Source organism: Gadus morhua, chromosome 4, assembly GCF_902167405.1.
Source record: "Gadus morhua chromosome 4, gadMor3.0, whole genome shotgun sequence".
Lineage (NCBI taxonomy): Eukaryota > Metazoa > Chordata > Actinopteri > Gadiformes > Gadidae > Gadus > Gadus morhua.
Window position 1 is genome coordinate 22,830,526 of NC_044051.1, and position 20,038 is coordinate 22,850,563.

Here is a 20,038-nt window from a genome sequence, read left to right on the forward strand (position 1 = left end):
CAGACGAAGCCGAGGGCGATCACTCCGAGTCGGGGGGGGGAATCCATTAGCCTCGGCTCTGACGAGGATGATGATTCCTTTTCCCCCCGCACCGCGTCGCCTATGGTGGTGGGCGGTGCGTGCACCCCCTCCCCGAGCATGGACCTACACGAGGCCTGCAAGAGGGCGGCTGCGCGGCTAAACATCGAGTGGCCGGAGGCCCCGGTGGAGACCGCCACATCTCGCTACGAGGGCAAGCGACTCCCGAAGGCGAAGGCTTCAACCAGCCTGCTACTTCCGGCCTTTCCCGAGTGCCTGGAGGAAGCGACCCGGTCTTGGGGCAAGCCTCTCTCAGCCAAGATCCCCGTCCAGGGTGGATCGGGGTTGGATTGGGCCGGTATGGAGGAAAAGGGGTTCTCCCATCTTCCTCCGGTTGAACCACTGCTGGCGTCGCACCTCCACCCCACGCAGAAGTCCGCCATGACTTCAGCGAGCCCTACACTGCCGTCCAGAGCCGACTCCTTCCAGTCATCAATGACCGAGAAGGGCTACAAGGCGATGGCGACGACGGTGAAGGCGCTCAACGCGTCGTCGCTGCTGCTGGCCTACCAGGCTGAGCTCGAGCTCGACATGTCCTCGTCACCCACCCCAGCCCTTTGGGATGAACTGTGCGTGGTGACGGACCTGTGCCTGCGCCTTCACAGGAGCGCTGTCCAGGCGTCCGGAAGGGCCATGGCGCTGATGGTCGCTCAGGAGAGGGCGAGGTGGCTGAACCTCTCCAGTCTCTCTCTGAGGGAGAAAACCCAACTCCTAGACGTGCCTGTGGACCCGAAAGGCCTGTTTGGCCCGGCGTATGATGTCATGCTGAAACGCTGGGAGGAAAAAAAAGAGGGAGGGTGAGGCGCTGCGACTGTGTCTTCCCAGAAGAGCGCCTTTCCCCGCCAACGCACCCGGCCAGGTGTTCACCCAGCCCCGCGCTCCTCCGCCGGCCTACCGCGGCCAGAAGCGTCAGCCCCACCCAACCCACGGGGCCGGCCGGGGCCAGAACAAGGCGCCGGAGCACAGTGGCGCGTGGGCGAGGAAGCCACCCGCGCCCGGGGTGGCGCCAGGTGGCCGTGCAGCCCCTTCGGCTACTCAGGGGGCCGGGAAGAAACGGCGCGCTACCTGAGGCGCTGCGACCAGGGGGGTGCGGCAGGCCCGGCCAGATGCCGTCGCCGTCCCCCCTAGGTGTTCTGTTCCAAACCCAGTTCCAAGAAGGGTTACAGAGGGCATGTTCCAAGCCCTGCAAAAGGCGTGCAGAAGGCCATACAGCCTTCACAGTTCACGACGCGAAGGAGAGAAGGGTCGGACCTGCAGAGAGCTCGGTGGAGCCGCAGCAGTGTCTCGCAGACACATGCATGTGTACAAGCACACACCAGTGCCCAACATCACACATGTGTCCCCCTTCCCCAAATCATTATTCATTAAAAATGTTTGCCAGCGCGCATCCAGGGTCCGAGCCGAGGGCGCAGCTGCTTGTGAAAACAAAAAAAAAAAATGAAAAAAATGATAACATAAAAAAGGAACAGAACGTAATAAGACGGTGCCTGGTGGGCGTGCGCTCCGGTGCGCAACCCACCACGCCCGTTCGGGCCGGCACGACAGCGGAACCAGCGACGCTGGGACCGCTGGCTGGCCGGGCTCAACAGTGGCGGGCATGTGGTGCGTCGGATTGGGTTATAAAAACTGTAACCGCCGGCTACAGGCTCCAATTTGCGTCCACTCCTCCCCGTTTCAACGGGATACTGCAGTCGCAGGCCCGTGGAGAGAATGCTCAGGTTCTACAGGAGGAAATCACCTCTCTAAGAAACAAAAGGGCAATTCGGGTAGTGCCACCGGAGAAAAACCAAAGCGGTTTTTACTCGAGGTACTTTCTAGTCCCGAAGAAGGGAGGGGGCCTCCGGCCGATATTAGATTTACGCGCTCTGAACAGATACATGAGACAGTACAGTTTCAGGATGCTGACACACGCCGCTCTCATACGCTTCGTGCGCCCGGGAGGCTGGTTCACAAGCATAGATCTGAGGGACGCTTATTTCCATATCGCCATTTATCCCCCTCACAGGAAATATCTCAGGTTCGCCTTCCAGGGCGTAACGTACGAGTATTTGGTTCTCCCGTTCGGCCTTTCGTTAAGTCCACGGGTGTTTGTGAAATGCACGGAGGCTGCCATCGCGCCCCTCAGGTTGAAGGGAATGCGTTTGGCAACATACATAGACGACTGGCTTCTAGCCACACAGTCGCCCCAGGAGGCTCAGGCGCAGACCAGCGTACTCATATCGCACCTAGTGTCCCTGGGTTTCACAATAAACGTGAAAAAGAGTGTTTTGGTCCCTACTCAAAGCATAACGTTCATAGGCTTGTGCCTCGATTCAGTGACGTTCAAAGCACGTCTATCCGCGGAGAGAGTGGAAGCCTTTCAGGCTTGTCTGGCACTTTTTCGCAGGGGGACGATGTTGACGTTCAGAACGTGCCTCAGACTATTGGGTCTGATGGCGTCGGCGCTGGTAGTAGTCCCACTTGGCCGCCTCCATATGAGGCCGGTTCAGCGATGGGTTGCATCACTCAGACTGAACCCGACGTGCCATGGCCATCGCCGGGTTTTGATCTCCATGGCGTGCGTCTCGGCGCTGCGCCCTTGGGGACGCGCGTACTTTCTGACTACAGGCGTTACCATGGGAACTGTCCTGGCGAGGAAGGTCCTTTCAACGGATGCCTCTCGGGCGGGCTGGGGAGCCGTATACGAGGGCAGATCAGTAAATGGCACTTGGAGCTCACATATGCAGTTTGTTCACATAAACTGCCTGGAACTTCAGGCGGTGTCACTGGCGCTGAAACATTTTCTTCCCTTTCTGAGAGGGCAACATGTTCTAGTCAGGACGGACAACACCACGGTGGTGGCGTATATAAACCGTCAGGGGGGGCTGCGCTCCCCTCAAATGCACACGTTGGCACACAGACTGACCATTTGGGGCAACGCCCACCTATTGTCGCTGAGAGCAACACACGAGCCGGGCGCGCGGAACTGGGGAGCAGATTTAATGTCCAGGGGCGACCCTTGCTACAAGGACTGGAAACTCCACGTCGTGGTCGTGAACCAGATATGGGAGAAATACGGTCGAGCAGAGGTCGATCTCTTTGCATCAGAGGAGAACACTCAGTGCCCTCTGTTCTATTCCCTAACCGGTCGGAGCGCCCCAATGGGGCTGGATGCTTTGGCATACGAGTGGCCGCGCGTCCTCCTGTACGCTTTCCCCCCATTAGAACTGATCATTCCTACTCTCGCCAGGGTGCGAGAGAAGGGTCATGCGCTGATCCTTATAGCCCCCCGTTGGCCGGGGAAATATTGGTTGGCGGAAATAGTCCAGTTGCTGTGCGGCCAGCCTTGGCCTCTGCCTTTACGAAGGGACCTCCTGACGCAAGCGCATGGGGAAATCTTCCATCCTCATCCGGAGCGCATGGCTCTATGGGCCTGGCCCGTGAAAGGATGAACCTAACGACGGCTGGACTCCCATTGAATGTCATTACGACTATCCAGGGCGCCAGGGCTTCCTCCACGCGTAGCGCATATGAAGGGAAATGGCGTGCGTTCGAGGATTGGTGCGCGAAAGCTGGGGAAATAGCTTTCCAGAGTCCCGTGCCTGTTATTCTGACATTTCTACAGGATTTGCTGGATAAAGGCCGGGCTTTCTCCACTGTCAAAGTGTACTTGGCCGCTATATCGGCTTGTCACATAGGTTTTGGGGACAAATCGGCAGGTCAGCACCCTATCGTTTGCCGGTTTATGAAAGGTGCACGCCGTCTTCGGCCGGTGTTGCGGAGCTTGGCTGCTCCTTGGGATTTATCTACGGTGCTTGATGCACTGTCACGCCCACCGTTTGAGCCCTTACAACAGGTAGAGCTTAAGACGCTCTCGTTTAAGACGGCTTTGTTGCTCGCGTTGGCCTCGGCTAAACGCACTAGTGACATCCATGCGCTGTCGGTTAGCCCGACGTGTATGCAGTTTTTGCGGGGGAACTCAAAGGTTCTATTAAAGCCGAACCCTGCGTTTGTTCCCAAGGTATTCGACTCTGCGTGTCATACCGCCCTATTGAGCTGTTGGCTTTCCATTCTCCCCCTTTCTCCTCCAAGGAGCAGGAGCGGCTGAATGCGCTCTGCCCGGTGCGGGCTTTACGCGTCTATGTTGATAGGACGGCTGGATTCAGGAAATCGGAGCAGCTGTTTGTATCATGTGCTACGTCACATCTGGGGAAGCCTCTCTCGAAGCAGCGTTTATCACACTGGATCGTGGGGGCTATAGCCATGGCTTGTAGTAGCGTGGGTTTGGAACCCCCTATCGGCCTGCGCGCACATTCGACTCGCGGCATGTCCGCATCCTGGGCACTGTTTCAGGGGGTCTCAGTGGAAGAGATATGTGCGGCTGCCAGCTGGGCGACGCCTCACACTTTCGCTAGATTCTACAGGTTGGATGTTACTGCGCCTAATCTGTCTCACACAGTCTTGAGCGTTGGATCGGTGAACATGCCTGTTTGATGGGTTTGCACTGGTACTTCTTTGGCAATACGGGAGTTACTATATCCCATAGTGAGATACCGAATGAATATTGAAAGAAAACTTAGGGTTAAGAAATTAACCAAGGTTTTCTGATATATGAGTGAGGTATCTCACCAGACCACCCTCCTTGCCCGGAGCGAGGAAGAGGTGTTTTGCCTAGACTGAAGAGATGACGTGACGACGGGGCTTATGTAGTAGGAGGGAGCCCCTCCTCTGCAGGCAGACGTCACGTCTGTTGGCCAGTCACGACTGGCGTAGTGTAAAATTGCTTCTGGGGGACAGCGCGAGGGGCGTGTCCCATAGTGAGATACCTCACTCATATATCAGAAAACCTTGGTTAATTTCTTAACCCTAAGTTCCCCGTTTAGCGCCATTGCTTCCATTGTTCTTTTGAATAGACGCAGTGCATTCTGGGGCAGTTGAGTACGTCTAGTAAGCTAGCGATGCTTACACAAAATCTTTCCGGAAGTAGAAGACATTCGGATACTACTCGCTTACCTAAAACTCGCTTACTACGTTCTGCTTACTCAATTTGACGTCATAGTTAGTAAGAGTAGGAAGCAAGTAGGTGGTTTCGAACACACCCATAGTCTAGACGAGAGGGAGGCCGTGGCTGTTTCCCAATGTCAAGGAAACCTACAAGGCCCTCAACAGCCTAGCCCCCCCCCCCCCCCTACCTTGCCGACCTCCTCCATCACCACGCCCCCTCCCGATTCCTCAGGTCCAATTCTGCCAACCTGCTACAAGTTCCACGGACTGAGCGACGGACTTGGGGTGATCGGGCCTTCTCAGTTGCTGCCCCCACCCTTTGGAATTCACTCCCCTCCCACATCAAAGTCTCTCCAACCCTCTCTTCTTTCAAATCTGCCCTCAAAACATACCTTTTCACACTAGCCTTCCCCACCTAACTCCCTTATTCTTCATGTTTAACCTCTGTTTTTCTTTTATTCCTAGTCTGTCTTACATCGTTTTGATAGGCCAATATGTAAAGCGTCTTAGAGTACCATATTAAGCGCTATATAAATTTCATTTATTTTTATTATTATTATTATTAAAGGGATAGTTCACCCATTTAGAACCGGAGTTCTATCATTATAAAATCGCTATTGTAATGTAAATTAATATATAAAAAAATATCAGTCTAAACCAGTCTCCCCTTGGCCCATTTTTTCTCATCAAATTTTCTCCCGAAATGACGTCAAATGACGCGTTTGACGTCATTTCGGGAGAAACCTCTCTTCCCGCTAGATGGGCCGAGGACTACAACACACTTTTGGTGGCAAATTTGCCGGAAATTTTTCCACCAATAAGGAATGAGAGGGGGCGGGAGCTTGCACGCTTGCACGCTCAGCTCGCGTACTGAGGGGGAATGAGAGGGACGGGAGACCGACACAAACCTCTGACCATGGCAGAAGCAACAGCTGAGTTTGAAAATATATTGCTGCATTGTAATATTCAGGGCTATTTGTATGAGCCAGAATACAGCGAGGAAGAACTGAGACGAATAGAGGAGGAGGCTGCTGCGGCTGCAGCTGAACAAGCCTTGCCTGTTGCCGAGGAGCCGGATCGCGCCGGAGTGAACTGGTGGTGTACCTGTTTGCTCTGTTCACCTATGGAGACTCACAAAGAGTCCCTGTGCTGCAGCGAATTTCAGCGATGCCAGTTTCTTCGCGATGAAATGGCTGAATCTGGCGAGGAAGGGGCCGTGTGTGTAACATCTCACCCAGGCTTTACGCCTCATCTGAACCGTTGGGTATTGGACACTTATTTCCGTACCCAGAAAGTCAACTGGAAACGCCAGCCAAAGCCCGCCGGGAGAAACGGACGTCTGAGCACAGAGTAAGTGTTTGTTTACTAACACATTGGCTACAATAGTTTTGAGTCACGGGGAACGTGACAATGTAGTTATCCGAAAGTAGCCGACCTTATTGGCAGAGCATAGGCTACGTTACGTTAGCTTCAAGTCTGTGTAATGCTGTAGGCTACTCAAGGCATAATTTATCTTGCTTTGCTAATTTTGTTCTCTTTCTTTGACAGTATAGGCTAACATCTTACCGACATTTCCTGGAGTGGATACTGCAAGGTGAGAGACTTGGGAGAGGCAATCGCCTTGTTTTGCCAGCGTGTGTTGTCCAGGCCATCAGGGCTAATTACCCAACACAAGATGGGCAGTACCGTGGCTACCAGGAGACGGTAGATGCCCAAGATGAGCTGTGATATTTAGCAAACTCACCATACGTTTTGTTTTTGTATATAGTTTATATTTTATGAATAAAACTTCAAATTCATGTTGGTTGTTGTGATTTGTTTACTATACCAAATTATGTTACACTAAAGTAGGCCTGCTGTATAAGATGAACACTTATTTCAACTGGGGAGAAAAGGTTTACATATAGCCTACTTGATATGTTTGATGTACAGTAATATACAAATGATACCTAAAATAATTAAATCTATTCTTGCTACATTCATCCATGATGGCTGTATGTTGAACCTACTTTGCAACAAAAAATGTAATGACAGAAATTTAAATAATTATTGCAGTGAAGTTTGTTATGGTGAACATGGGTTTATACAGGAGTCCAAGGTAAGGTAGTAAAAACAATAAGATTTTATTCACAAAGGAAAATGATCCAATATTTACAAAGATAAGATTGAAAACAAATGTTTTATAAAAGATACGTTTAAATAGATAAAATAGGTCAGATGTCCCTCTCAGAAGCGCCTTTTTAATTCAGCCACTGCCGCCTCCTTTGGTGGTTTTGGCACTGGTGCAATGTTAGGTGGCAGCGCAGGCTGGGGCAGGGCAAGTGAGGATGTTGAAACCTTATATAGAATCGTTGGGTTTCGTCTTCTGGTTATGTGTGTCAATGAACGTGTGTCAATGAACTGGGTGGTGTGTGGAATAAAAATCTGCTTCACGACCCACTGCTTGGATCTCCTGCAAAACACTTGGTTGAAGCGTGGTTGTCCTGCAAAATAAATTACAAATAATTATAGATAAGACTATAAAGGCAACATTTGAGATGCTGTACTTTTTTCAAATGAAATACCCGAATTATTCAGCTAAATCTGCAAACCGTGTAAGCTGTGAAAATTATATTCTTGATTCTTCATTGAGCCACTTTTACTACACACCTGTCTTGGTTGTGGCCTGCTTTCTTTTGACAATGTTTTCATTGTGCTCCAAACATGCAAGATGACCCCTTTCTCTCATTCCCTGGAAAGAGAATCCCTGCCTTTTTGGTACTGAGGTACTTGAGCATTGCACTGTGAAAGATCTCCAGCGGGCCTGTATGCAATAAAATAAAAAGGGAAAAGAATATGAGAATGAAAACATGATCATTACGGAGTGATTTTGTAAAGTAGCCTTTTCAGAATCTTACTGATAGTCCTTGGTCCGAGGGAAAGGTTTTCACTGGTGTGGATGTCAAAAGGGAAGGTCTTCAGCGGGTTGGAGGATGCAGAGAGAGTCAATGCGCCATGACCACTATCAGCGTTCTGTAATGACACAGGCATTTAGTTTGTCATGTTTTTGGTACCACACACACAAAAATTGAATGTAGGGACAAGAATAAAACTGCTAAATATGCATTTGCTTCCTAGTATAATGTTAGATTATATCACTCACTGAAAAGGCTTTTTTCCTGCTTTAGGCTACTTTGTTTTTTAACTATTTTAGCAATTTGCCCCGATAGCTGCTATTCGTTTGGGTCACGTGACGTCACTGTAGCTTTGCGCCACCATCTTGACGACCGATCTCACCCGCTGACCCATTGATTTCAGTGGTAACTCATGCCGGCAATTTGTTGTGCAGTGGGCACAACAGTACATACTACATACCTAGCGCAAGGCAACGGGCAATGCTCGTTCAAAACTCATCCCCGGCGTCCATAGCGAAATCGACAGTATGCTAAGCTAAGCTAAGCACACAGAGACCCGGGTAGCAGCCGAGGGAGCGTATCCATGATCCCCGGGTCCTATGTTCCCCGGGTCCTATGTTCCCCTCTTTGTATGAGACTGGGGAACAAAGGACCGCTTTTCCCTAAAAGGGTCCCATGTTCCCCGATATGTTAGTTTTTCTACCATTACTGCCAAATACCGGCCGAGAAAACTACCATTGCATGTGTTTACCTTTGTGGAAGAGGGAGACGTCGGAGAACCTGACGCAGTCTTTTCATACGCCGGTAAACAAACCCCGAGAAGCCCAATCCCTACGAGAGCTCCCCGCGCTACGGCCAACCGGATGCGCAGAGCCTTTGGCCGTGATATTATTATACAAATTATATTATATACTAAGAGCTCCGGGAGTCGCAAACGGCACGGGGAACATAGGACCCTTTTCACTGCTAGTGAGCTCTAGCAGTAAACTGAAGTGCTCACTAGTAGCAGCACAGAAATATAGTAGAATATTACGACAGTCTTACCTGTAGGCGACTGCGTTTCGCTGCGGGAGGTGCATTAGAAGCCCCGGCCTGTTCGTCATCTGGGCACGGGCCCACAGCGAAGACGCACGGAACAGCAGTTGGTTTGAGTGCGGACCTTATCTTGCCGAAAAGTCTTCCATCTGGATAGCTTCCTCCAGTTTGAAATGGATACTGCATATCGTTTTTCCTTTTATAATTTCCTTCCCGGTGTCTTCTCCAACTCTGGGGTTGTTTATCGCCCGCAGCCATAGTTTGCAACGCTGAGCGTCTTTCACTGGCAAGGGCGTAACTTTGGGTCTACCATTGGGGGGGTTAAACTCGCGGCATATTTATTTATTTATTTAATCAATCATCTTCTTGTGTAAAAGGTAACATGCCAATTGGCCGTTCCTGTATTAGAAATACATTGCGATACCTCTACTGATTTTGGCTTCTTTTTGACTAGTTATGCCATAATGACACAGTAGTAAAATTCAGTGTTTAAGCATTAGTCAGCAGTGGCAGCTTCCCATTAATTGATTTTGTGTGTGTCTATCTTATGAAAAAAACACGCAAGAACTTGAAGATTAATCAATTGCATCACTGTGTTATTGACACCTACATCCAGCAAATTCACACAATTCAATACAAATGCACAATTCAATAAACATATTGTCGGGCATCACCAGCTCAAACTATCAACATCTAAACAAAAGCAGGTAAATACAAAAGAAGTATAAAAGCATTTCACATAAAAGCACCAAACACCTGTTTGCATCTTGGTGTAAAATAAATGAACTGTGCACAAATTGACTTCTTAGTTAAGAGGTCCAATTTGTCCTGATGGATGTTGCACACTGCAACATGGTTCAGCCTCTGCTGTGACATACTTGTGCGTAACCAAGTTTTTAATCGTCGAAGAGCACTAAAGCTCCTCTCTGCCTCAGAGGACGAGACTGGTACCACAAGGAGTAATCTCATCAGAGTTTCGACTTCGGTAAATAATCCTCGCACCTCTGCTGGCAACTCTCTGATAATGTGTGTAGCCTCTCCACAGGAACGGTGCATGTAATTGTGTTTGAACATCGGTAGCTGGATTTCCAGCAGCTGGGCATTAATTTCTGGGTAGTCATGAACCACCGGATCAATATTTCCAGAAAGCAAGGTGTTCTCCAGCTTTTGGAGGGTAAGAAGACCACCCTGCTGGAAACGTTCAGTGAACTGTGTGTGAATGGTGTCAAGTACCTTATAAAACTCAACTCTGTAATATTCTATAGGAGTTTTAGGACTGAATCCACTTGATTCTCCATAGCACTTGGGTGGTTGTCGAACTCTTGGCATTGTTATGGGTTCTAAGTCTACAGAATTCACAACTGTAGATGCCCTCTCAAAAAGGTGTTGGAAGGCCTCATCACTCCTCTTGCCATTGAGAGTAGACTGAACCTTACAAACAGCAGCCCGAATACCAGAAACAGTCTCTGTCCTTCTCTGAAGAGACCTGTTGAGACACTCTAGCTCTCCAATAACTGCTTGTGCCATCACAAGACCAACTACAGTGCTGCCTCTCATAAACTGCTGAAATAGACCATTTGCAGTGGTTGCAGTGGGAGAATTAGTCCCTGCCATTTCCTCTAAGGCAGTGAGGATTGAGTCATACTGTGTTAAAACAGAATGGATGGCACCGTGTCTGACGGTCCACCTAGTTGCACAAAGTGGTTTCAGGGCACTTGAGGTTCCGTGGTCAGATATCGCTATCGTATGAAACATATGTTTGAATTTGCCAGACTGTCCACACAAAACTCCTAATTGATGAACCCAGTCAAGGACATCTCGCACAACTATAGAAGCTGTGCATGCCTTCTGTGCTATCAAATTAACACAGTGTGCTCCACAGTGCACATAAAAAGCAAGTGGTTGTTTCTTCTTAATGTGAGCCTGTGTTCCAGAATATTTGCCAGACATATTTGCTGCGCCATCATGTGTCTGCCCACGCAGAGCTGACAATGGCAAATTTAGTCTGCAGATAACATCTAATACTACATTTGCAAGAGATTCTCCTGTGGTCTCATGCACTGAATACATCCCAATGAATTCCTCATGAGGATTTAAGTCATGATCCACATAACAAAGACATACAGATTCTTGTTCTTGACCTGATATGTCTTGTGTCCCATCAACAATCAAGGCAAACTGTGTGACTGGGAGGCATCTAATAGTGTCAGCTATTCCTCTTATAATGTCTTTGCTCATTATGCCTAGTACCTCGTTTTGAATGAGAGGACTTGTGTAATCCTGCTTGCGTGTCTCTAAACAATTCTGAAAAGCAGGGTCATCCTCTGCCTTTTCTTTCAGATGTTGGGATAGATTACCCTTCTCTTCCACATGACCTCGTAGCGGTAAACCTTGCCTAGCTAAGTATTTGATTGAGCCTACAATCTTCATCAATCCATACCTTGCTTCCTCCTGTTGTCTGGCAACAGCTGAAGAAAGCTGTGAAGCTATAGTGTTACCTTTTTGTGCATAGATGTTCACGGCATGGATATGCAACTGACTTTTTGCATGTTGTGAGAACTTCTGGATAGCTTTTTTCCAATTTCTAAAGCCTACACTCACAAAGGCAGGGTTACACTTGCTTGCATATGTTGGCTGATTCAAAAAAACCTTGGCACAGTGAAAACATATGACTCCTTGTAAAGTGGCACTGTAATGTAACCAAGGAAAAGTTTTGAACCATTTCTCTTGAAAAGACAACACACAGTTATCTCGCTTCTGCACTACTATAAGCTTAGGGTCAGGTTGTGCAGGCTTTGTGCAGGTGAGGATGTCTGAAACATCAAATCCCTGGGGCTCAATATCCTGTAACATATGACATGAAAACTTGTCACTCTCTGAAATAACAATCCTATTAAATGAATGTATTGATCAATAATGCTCTTCACAGCTAAAATATGTTCCCTTGTGTTCTCACCTGCTCATTTGCCTGACTGCTGCCCTCATCATGTGACCCTCTGTGAGGAAACCACAGCAACCAAATGACTTACTTTACACAAGATCTCTCATTCAAAACTAAATACTAGGCACAATGAGCAATGTCAAGATAAGTCAGCACTTTTTGAAAGGGCATCTACAGTTTTATTTACACTTAAAACCCATAACTGGGATTCTGGGATTCCTCAGAATTAAGAGTATGTTACAAATTAAATGAATTATTATTAATATTATTATTATAACAATGCCTAGAGTTTGACAACGTCAACAGAACGTCAGTGTTCTGACAGTGTATGGCATGCACAATTTTGTTTGAGGTCTCTTACCTGGTCATCTGTGCCTCCTGCGCTGCCTGTCTCTGTGCTCTCTCTCCCTCACTTTGGCCATCTGACCCTTTGTCGCCTCCTCTGTCTCCTTTTTCTTCTCTCTCTCTCTGGTAGGGCTTTGACTTTTGGCCAAAAATCATATTCGAAGTTCGTTTGTTTATTAATATTAGTATTCGAATATATTCGAATATTTATTAATAATATTTTGACCATTAAATGCCTTCAGTAATACCTGGGCTGAATCCGAGTACTTAGTACATACTATTTATGTTCAGTGTCTACTACTTGACCGTACTAAACTTGTAGTACGGTCTACAGCTATGCGTAGAACGCCTAGAACGGTCTACAGCTATGCGTAGAACGCCTCTGAACTCTTCCGAACACCGCCGTAACTCCACCGGATGTTTGGAGATGACGTGTCTCCCCTCAGATGCCGGCAAAATTACCTTGATAAGTTACCTGTTTTCCATCTTGTCATCGTTGCTATTAAATTAAAAATGTCTTTTTACTTAATTACTTACTTTACTTTTTTACTATTTTTAATGTCTCTTTTTTTCGCCGCTTTCTATGACGTCTTTCTAAGCCGCTGTTGGTAGTGTCGGGTCAGCCATCTCTTCTTCGTTCGTTACCACACCCGTAGTCTGGTAACGTAGTGACCTACCGTTGTATACTGTGGCGGTAGTACGCATTCGGAAACGTTTTCCGTGCTACACAATGCACACTGAGCATTCGGACGCGCTATATTTCTGGCGTACTACAAAATGCATACTATAAGTATGAGTATTCGGATTCAGCCCTTGATTGGGCTTTGCGAGGTTTGTTTACCGGCGTTGCTATGGTTACCGGTCTTGCGTGTTCCAACTGTTTATTATGTTTCTAATAAATCGCTGTCTAATCAATACTTCATTCACTGCCTCTTCCGTGGTCATTACAATATTATGAATAGACTGCGTGGGTTCTCCGACGTCTCTCCCTCTTGGCCTGCCCATAACAGGTTCGAATATTAAGGGCTGCCAAATATTCGTTCGAATTATTTTTATTTTTTTTGATATTCGAATTATATTCGAATCACGAAGTTCAAAGTCAAAGCCCTACTCTCTGGTCACCTGGCCCTCTGTCTCCTCCTCGCTCTCCTTCAATTGCTCTGTCACCTCCTCTGTCTCCTTCTTCGCTCTCTCTCTGGTCACCTGACCCTCTGTCGCCTCCTCGCTCTCTTTCAATTGCTCTGTCAACTCCTCTGTCTCCTTCTTCTCTCTCTCTCTGGTCACCTGACCCTCTGTCGCCTCCTCGCTCTCCTTCAATTGCTCTGTCGCCTTCTCTCTCTTTCTGGTCACCTGTCCCTCTGTCGCCTCCTCTCTCTCCTTCAATTGCTCTGTTGCCCCCTCTGTCTTCTTCTTCTCTCTCTTTCTGGTCACCTGACCCTCTGTCGCCTCCTTGGCCATTTCCCTCTCTTTCCCTCTTCTCCTGATATATAAAAAAATATTAAATGGGTTGAGAGAGGTGGTATCGGTATCAGTTTTGGAGAATATGTGTTCCCTCACCAAAAAGTTGTAAAGCATTTTAAACTCCTTTTGCCCACTTACTAGCACATTTAGACTGCTACACATTTTTGTATAAAATAATAATAATAATAATACCATTATTATTATTATTAATAATAATAACAATAATGTTGTTTCAATGTTTCCTACGAGCAAGCCTACTCACATGCACCGTCATTAACCGTTGTGTGTGTGTGTGTGTGTGTGTGTGTGTGTGTGTGTGTGTGTGTGTGTGTGTGTGTGTGTGTGTGTGTGTGTGTGTATGTGTGTGTACTAGGGATGGGCAAAATGATTATTTTCCGGGAACTAGTTCTTTCAGTTCAGTTCACTATAACGATTCGTTTATTTGATTCGTTCGTTTTGATTCGTTCGTTACGTCAGATTACATCTTAAAAAAAAAAAATAATAAAAAAACTTTTTTTTATAATTTTTTCTTTTTTTTTTAATTGGTCGTGGGCCCGGATAGGACAGTCAAGACCGCAGTCCGCCGTTTGGAGATGCCTGCTATATAGTATGTCGAACGTCCCACCAATATTTATACCACTTGCTTACTCTCTATATTTCATTCATGGTTTTACATTTATAATTTTATTTTACTTTACATTTAATTCTTCATTGTTCAGGCATTACAGAACTTGCATGGTCATAAATAAAAAATACGAACTGCAGTTTAATTTCTTTGTTTGTTCTTAAATTGACGTAGAATGGAGCAAAGACTCCTGGGATTGGGAAATGCGTTTATCCAATAAACAGATGGAGGTCAAGTCTATTTTCGAAAGAATGTAGGGGGATATATGAGTCGAATGGTATGACCCAAGATACGTCAGACAGAGAAAGCGCGCATATTCGACGGTACCGCCTTGTCATTGGTTTACCCAGGTGCCATTCCAACACCATTGCTACCTCTCATTGGCTGAATCTTTGAGAAAGTTGTAGACTCAATCAATGGAAGTCGCGGGGAGACGGAGCTCTGTTCGTTTGTATATTTTATTTACGTGACCATATGTTTGGTTTATGTTAAAAAAAAAGAATCAAAGAACCAGTTCTTCTTGTTTTGGGGAACCAGTTCTTGTCGTTCACGTTCGGGATTCGTTCGTTGTAACGAATCAGTCGCGACCGACACATCCCTAGTGTGTACAGTACAGGAGTGCACGCTCAAAAGGAGAGGTGTAACCTCTGAACTAGCCCACAGGAGCTAGCTGTCAATGGATGACATCTCTAAGTAAATTAATTAACCCGTAACCGAGTACGTTTGAGGCAGTGGGTTCTAGAATCTTAGTTTGAGGACGTCTATCGATGCCATTACAACGTAGCCTATGCTAATCATATAAAGTTCACATAGTTAGCTAGCTAGCTCTTACAAAGCGGGAAATAAATATCTGGCATGAATCAGGAATTATTCAGATCGTCTGGTTTTACTGCACATAGCACACCAACGATACTGTTTGAATGTGAAATTATGCTCTCAATCGAAAATTATTTTGTTTCTCCACTGATACCTCTTTATTCTGAGGGTTTGTATGGGGAAAGTGAAGGTCCCTCTCCACTTTAAATGGAGGCGTAAACTATCCAGGTAGTGAAAAAATATAGAGTGGATGATAACACCTAATTTAACAATACGGGTATTTACCTCCTTATCGTCAGGATTTTTACTCCTTTTGGCTTTTGGCTCCTTTGACGACCAACAAATAAAAATTGTTGTCTGGCCCTGGCTGCCTTTGAGTGTCCTTTTCATACCCATTAATGTACAGTTAGCATTACTGTACGTCCACACCAGGAGCGACCATAGCGTCAAAGACGCTTTGGTCGCTCACAAAGTTTCGCTGCGAATTTTTCTGTTCGCTTTGGTCGCTCAAGTCGCTCATGACGTACAATTCAATTATGCAGACGCATTTAAAGGAGCCGTATGCGTTTAGTAGGCCCTACAGACAGCCATATCAAATAGTGAACTCTCCCATACACCTTGGCCATATTGCCGAGACGGTTTTGCTTGTTCGATAAAGTGCTGCGACAACAAGTAGGACAGTGATTCCCCCCAATATACAAAAAATCCTAAAATGTAGGCTAATTACAACAGAGAACAAAAAACCCTGCGTGCTGTAGTAGTTAAAATATGTTTCACTGATCTGGATCTGCAAATCCTGATCTGCACTCATTCGTCGCATTCAAAACAAATAGACATTAGCGCACATGGCTAATTTGCATACGTGCACAGGACTGGTTGGCTCCGCAAGGCAAATAATGGAACATATCTATCTATCTAGGCCTTTCTGTCTATCTATCTATCAACGCGTGTCTAGTTTTAATGTGATGTATTGTGTGTATGTCCAGTCAGACTTGTTCTGTGTGGTCTTGTAGGCTACTGTCCTGTGTGGGACGAACCACCTAAATGGATTCCCGACGATTTGTGTCGTTTGGTATTGATAAAGACTTGACTATCTATCTATCTAGACTATTTAATTAAAAATTATTCACCTCAGGCTCCGTGAATAGTGGGGAATAGAGGGATAAATGACAAGGGATATATCTCTTGTCTTTTATCCCTCTATTCCCCACTATTCACGGAGCCTGAGGTGTGAGCCTCGTCTTGTCGATTAGTTTGTTTATGTGACGATTTCAAAAACTTTTTTGGTTTTGTTTAAAGCATGCTACACGCGATTGGTTGGTTAGATTGGTGGCATGGAGAGCAAATTATAATGATTCCCGCTTAAATACGAACGTTCTAGATGTAGCCTATAAATACTCCCGCTTATCATCACTTGATATCCAAACCACTATGGCGTTTCGATCTCTGAACAGAAAAAGGGTTGGGTCGTTCCACACCGGGTGCCCAGTTACAGCCGCGATTAATACTTCAGCCGACATTTTGTTCAGTGAGTGAATAAAGGTAGGTAGGAACCAAAGTGCCTGCCGATGTTCCCTGGGATCCACGCAAGCGAAGAGCGTCTACATTCCGATTGGCAGTCAGTGTTTGGTCGCTGAAGCGAATAATAGTCATTTGCATAAAGTTAAAAAGTTTTCAACTTCTTTTTGACGCTCTGGTCGCTCAACTTTGGCCGCTGGTAGCGTTGGTCGCTTTGGTCGCTTTGGTCGCTCTTGCCCATAGAAAGTGAATGACTTCCGGCGATTTGGTCGCTCAATTCGCTTCTGGTGTGGACGGAGTGTCCGTCCACACCAGAAGCGAATTGAGCGACCAAATCGCCGGAAGTCATTCACCCTTTTTCTGAAGTCATTCACTTTCTATGGGCAAGAGCGACCAAAGCGGCTGTAACTGGGCACCCGGTGTTGTACGAACCCACCCCTTTTCAGTTCAGAGATCGAAACGCCATAGTGGTTTGGATATCAAGTGATGATAAGCGGGAGTATTTATAGGCTACATCTAGAACGTTCGTATTTAAGCGGGAATCATTATAATTTGCTCTCCATGCCACCAATCTAACCAACCAATCGCGTGCAGCATGCTTTAAACAAAACCAAAAAAGTTTTTGAAATCGTCACATAAACAAACTAATCGACAAGACGAGGCTCACACCTCAGGCTCCGTGAATAGTGGGGAATAGAGGGATAAAAGACAAGAGATATATCCCTTGTCATTTATCCCTCTATTCCCCACTATTCACGGAGCCTGAGGTGAATAATTTTTAATTAAATAGTCTAGATAGATAGTCAAGTCTTTATTAATACCAAACGACACAAATCGTCGGGAATCCATTTAGGTGGTTCGTCCCACACAGGACATAGCCTACAAGACCACACAGAACAAGTCTGACTGGACATACACACAATACATCACATTAAAACTAGACACGCGTTGATAGATAGATAGACAGAAAGGCCTAGATAGATAGATATGTTCCATTATTTGCCTTGCGGAGCCAACCAGTCCTGTGCACGTATGCAAATTAGCCATGTGCGCTAATGTCTATTTGTTTTGAATGCGACGAATGAGTGCAGATCAGGATTTGCAGATCCAGATCAGTGAAACATATTTTAACTACTACAGCACGCAGGGTTTTTTGTTCTCGGTTGTAATTAGCCTACATTTTAGGATTTTTTGTATATACCGTCTCGGCAATATGGCCAAGGTGTATGGGAGAGTTCACTATTTGATATGGCTGTCTGTAGGGCCTACTAAACGCATACGGCTCCTTTAAATGCGTCTGCATAATTGAATTGTACGTCATGAGCGACTTGAGCGACCAAAGCGAACAGAAAAATTCGCAGCGAAACTTTGTGAGCGACCAAAGCGTCTTTGACGCTATGGTCGCTCCTGGTGTGGACGTACAGTTAGTCTTCTCTTACTATTCATCCCAGCGACCTTGCGAAATAGTTCGGGTAATACCAAGTAGTCGGTGGGCTGGGGGGGGGGGGTACATTACAGATTATCAAAACATGATACTATCTTGCTGACAAATTAAATTAATAAAGAAAACAAACAAGGTATCAATTCAGAATATTTCATTTTTTTGTTCATCTGAATTATGTGTGATGATATTGAGGGGGTTATATTAGCTGGATCTGATTATTGAGGGGGTTATAACCCCTCTAACCCCCCCGTAAATTACGCCTATGTTCACTGGCAAACCGTGAAAACTTACACTCTGTCCCAACCTCGACTTTTCGGTGCAACCGGGTACCAAACAACCACTGGGCATGATTGCTTTTGGAAAAACGAGTCAAAACTAGTCAACGACGGTTCGTGAATAACTTTGTGAATAAAGTTTGTTTGCTCGCATGGGTCCTTCCCCCTTTTAAACGGAAACAGGTGGGCGGGGCAGCGAGCGCAATGCACTGTGGTAGTTGGAGGTTTTCTCACTTTGGGCCAGAGAGACCATGAAAACACTCTTTCTGCCTTTTTTCAGGCTAGGATGAACCAATTTCAATTTATTTTTCACATTTATAATACATTGAATTATTTAATTCATAAAACCTTCATATTCCCACCGGTGAACTATCCCTTTAAGGAAGCATGCTCAACGGCCGCCCTTTTAAGGACGCTCGTCATAGAACGCCGACAAGCACTGTTCCAATGTTGAGGACACTCGAAAGCCGCGCCATTTTTGCGTCCTTTGTTTTTGAGAATTCCGAGATTTTTCAAGGATGCATCGCTGCATCCTAGACGAGCCAAAACTACCCACAATCCTCTGCGTTCACTGGGTGGGTTCTTGAAAATGGCGTACACGTTCAAACGAAGTGAAGTTATATTAGTTTTCAGAAATATTTTGTGCCGTATTGCTTTTTATAGATTCATAATGTTAATGCAAATAATCAAGCCTAAAGTCCTGTGCCACTTTTCAAACGTTTTTGCAACTTAATGATACGTTGCTATATTTTGCATGGACGTAGCTGGTGTTAAACACCACTGTCACCAATGTCAATTTACTCGCTCACAAGATTACATTATTTATGTATACCTATTTATGTTTGTGTTGAATCGTTTTTTTAGGGTCAGCCCAGCAAACGGAGGCTTTTGTGCGCCTTAGGGTGGCGCACAAACATTTGTTTACCGGTGGAAGGGATAGTGCCACTATCCAATGTTGTAAAATTAATGCACAACCGATCATTTGCAATGTTTGTAATTTTTAATGAACGTATATAATTGTATTTTATATGATATACTTATGTGTTCAAAGCACTGGTAGATTGTAGGCATATATGAATGAATGAATCAGATCAATTAAATAATATATCCAAATAAATACACGTTTATCATCTCTTTCTTTGTATTTTTCCCCCTGCATAATAGTAATCAACCGTACTGTAAATGTGATGCATGAATTAAGTTCTCAGACAATTTCACTTAGTTTTATAAAAATTGAATGGATTTTCCTTTTAATAGACAATTCGATCAACCACAACAAAGCTCACAAAAAAGTCAAATAAATATTGATCAGCTTGACTGCTGCCATGTTTTATTCATAAGCGCACATGTGTTTACAAGCGGACACGCAGTATTAAAAAGCGGAAGCGGAAGCGCTTCCACACTACCAAGTCGTTCCCAAAGTCCGACGTTACAAACGCTAGGAAGCACTCGAGCTAGCACTCTAGTCTCATCTCCATAGGACGCGACTAGCAAGGACGCGTCCTAGCAAGGCTGCAGCCTTCACTTTGGGAAACCATTTCTCAATTCGCGTACTTGTGCGTGCTCGTGTGCTCGTGGACTCGTGAAACGTCATCAGTCGTTGCCCGAGCACTGTTCCAATTG

The 20,038-nt window shown here is 46.0% G+C and overlaps 2 protein-coding genes across 4 annotated transcripts; one reads left to right on the forward strand and one right to left on the reverse strand.

Moving 5' to 3' along the window:
• The first annotated feature begins 5,891 nt into the window (after nt 1-5,891).
• On the forward strand, nt 5,892-6,860 carry LOC115542800 (uncharacterized). Of its 2 annotated transcripts, none has more exons than XM_030355219.1 (2): nt 5,892-6,411; nt 6,615-6,860. In XM_030355219.1, the coding sequence occupies exons 1-2, from the start codon at nt 5,942-5,944 to the stop codon at nt 6,787-6,789; spliced, it is 645 nt and encodes a 214-aa protein (XP_030211079.1). In that variant the 5' UTR covers nt 5,892-5,941; the 3' UTR covers nt 6,790-6,860. The 2 variants fall into 2 exon arrangements, 1 of the variants encoding a protein (XP_030211079.1); XR_003976617.1 differs by having other exon boundaries at nt 5,895-6,411; nt 6,610-6,860.
• Nucleotides 6,861-7,160: 300 nt separating this feature from the next.
• LOC115542799 (zinc finger MYM-type protein 1) lies at nt 7,161-12,214 on the reverse strand. 2 transcript variants are annotated; one of them, XM_030355217.1, is made up of 4 exons: nt 9,000-12,214; nt 7,959-8,073; nt 7,711-7,864; nt 7,161-7,544 (listed from the first exon to the last, which is right to left on the reverse strand). In XM_030355217.1, exon 1 carries the CDS (start codon nt 11,841-11,843, stop codon nt 9,726-9,728), a length of 2,118 nt encoding a protein of 705 aa, XP_030211077.1. In that variant the 5' UTR covers nt 11,844-12,214; the 3' UTR covers nt 7,161-7,544; nt 7,711-7,864; nt 7,959-8,073; nt 9,000-9,725. The 2 variants fall into 2 exon arrangements, with proteins under 2 accessions (XP_030211077.1, XP_030211078.1); XM_030355218.1 differs by lacking the exons at nt 7,711-7,864; nt 7,959-8,073.
• Nucleotides 12,215-20,038: the final 7,824 nt, after the last annotated feature.

Coding starts and splice junctions, on each gene's coding strand:
- LOC115542800 (XM_030355219.1), top strand. CDS start 5,942: ATGAGAGGGACGGGAGACCGACACAAACCTCTGACCATGGCAGAAGCA. Junction 6,412..6,614: donor AACGGACGTCTGAGCACAGA/GTAAGTGTTTGT, acceptor TTGACAGTATAG/GCTAACATCTTACCGACATT.
- LOC115542799 (XM_030355218.1), bottom strand. CDS start 11,843: ATGTTACAGGATATTGAGCCCCAGGGATTTGATGTTTCAGACATCCTC.